Source organism: Pinus tabuliformis, chromosome 6 (assembly GCF_031772625.1).
Source record: "Pinus tabuliformis cultivar Carrire ecotype Pingquan chromosome 6, CPIR1, whole genome shotgun sequence".
NCBI lineage: Eukaryota > Viridiplantae > Streptophyta > Pinopsida > Pinales > Pinaceae > Pinus > Pinus tabuliformis.
In genome coordinates this window covers 182,258,978-182,260,941 of record NC_142292.1, presented here as the reverse complement: position 1 = coordinate 182,260,941, position 1,964 = coordinate 182,258,978, and the positions used below count along the sequence as shown (strand labels likewise).

The 1,964-nt window shown below is 34.5% G+C and overlaps 1 protein-coding gene across 1 annotated transcript; it reads left to right on the top strand.

Moving 5' to 3' along the window:
* The first annotated feature begins 466 nt into the window (after nt 1-466).
* On the top strand, nt 467-1,134 carry LOC149258080 (uncharacterized). Its single transcript, XM_089370627.1, has one exon. The coding sequence runs from the start codon at nt 487-489 to the stop codon at nt 1,132-1,134; it is 648 nt and encodes a 215-aa protein (XP_089226753.1). The 5' UTR covers nt 467-486.
* Nucleotides 1,135-1,964: the final 830 nt, after the last annotated feature.

Sequence of the window (1,964 nt, the reverse complement as noted above, 5' to 3'; positions counted from 1 at the left end):
AATTCAATAATAATCGTCTTTAATTAAAATTGGATAATAATAATAATACATTTTCCGGGAAATTGAAGAAAGTACCTTGCTTTAAGGCTTACACAATCCAATAATAACAGTCTTTAATTAAAATTGTATAATAATAATAATAATAATATTACATTGTTCGGGCAATTGAAGAAAGTCCCTTACTATAAGGCTTACACAATCCAATGATAATAGTCTTTAATAATAATAATATTACATTTTCCGGGCAATTGAAGAAAGTGCCTTGCTGTAATGCTTACACAATCCAATGATAACAGCCTTTCACTGCCTAACTGCTCAGAAAAAATTTAAAAATTCTCTTTCCACTAGGAATAAGATGTTTTTCTCCAAATCCTGCTTTTGAAAGTTTCGAATCAACTTTCACCTGCTTTTGAAAGTTTCGAATCAACTTTCAATGATATACCAGAGGGAGCATCACACGAAGAGGGACTTAACGAGACTACACAAATGAAAACCAAGAAGTATGATATATCAAAGGATGAGGGGGCATCATATGAAGAGGAAGTTAATGAGACTACACGAATGAAAACCAAGAACTATGAGAATGACATCAAAATATATTCAAAGGGATATTCTAGCCCTGGAATTTCAACCAACATTACTGGTCAAGATGAAGAGTTAAGTTCTGGCAAAGTATATACAAACAATATTGGCCCAACATCTGATCATGTGGGAAGTTCTGAAACTAAAAATATTAATAATCCATATCATTCCAACACTAAATGGCAACCATTTCAAGGAAGAAAGCTGTTTACATCTACTAGCCATGATTTTAGAAAGCCTGATGTTGTTAACTTGATGAGTGATCAAGATAAGGACCAAATTCCAGTCCAAGCTAATGGTAACCCTCCCCAGACTAATACTTCTGATAGATTTCATGCATATGGTTATAGGCTTCAAAGTGAGTCCTCTGTGAATTGCAGCAAAGGTAAGCAGGATAGCAGCCCCACAGCTTGTAGTGGCAGTGAAATTGATCCATTTAATGATAGTGATAATGACACAACAACTCAATGTTTGCTACCAGACAAACATAAAAGGTGTCCAACTAGTATTTGGGATTTTCATGATTCTGCTGGCTTAGCAATCAAGATCTAGTGCTCCTTTACAATATAAAAAAAAAATGTATATGTTGCCTACAATAATTGTTAATATATCAGTATGTATTTTGCTTTTGCTCTATCTTTCATCTTTAGATTATCCAAATATTTGTATGCTTGACCAATGCTTGCTCTATCTTTCATCTTTAGATTATCCAAATGTTTGTCATCCAAATGTTTGTATGCTTGACCAATGCTTGTAAAGTTTATGTGCTTAACCTAATGGTTTATTCGTTGTTCGTCTCAGTAAAGATCTTTCTAATAAAGATACATATTGTTTTCCCTTTCTTTCTTTGGAATGAATTGAAAATTTAAATCATGATTCATTTAAATATGCGACGTTCTGAGAATTGTTGTCTCTGCGGAGCTCTCTCTATAGTCTGCATTGAATCCAAGGCTATATTACAAATGTTAATACCCTGTATCGATGATCCAATATGGATCCAGACTCTGTGATCCATCTTGACAAAGTGTGCGAGCAAGTTTTGTGACTCTTTTATATAAGATCTGTGCGAACTCAGTGTCTCCTTTACTGCAAGCCTTCTATAGCATCTAATTTATGGGATTCCTGAGGCACAAAACTCCTGTAGATTGGTGCAAAACTCTAAGGATCATATTCCTGAGTTGCAAGGTATCAAAATTCTATGTGTGCGCTGTGGAATAACACGAAGGTTAAGGCCATAATCTATAAGGAATGATGCGAAGATGAGGATCTATGTGAATAAAGAAGCTGTGAAAGAAGGACCATGATGCTAGTTCTATGATCTGAATTTCTCTGTGGTAAGGTCCTAGCTCCATGTGGCATTATATCTTTTTATCTTAAGTCGA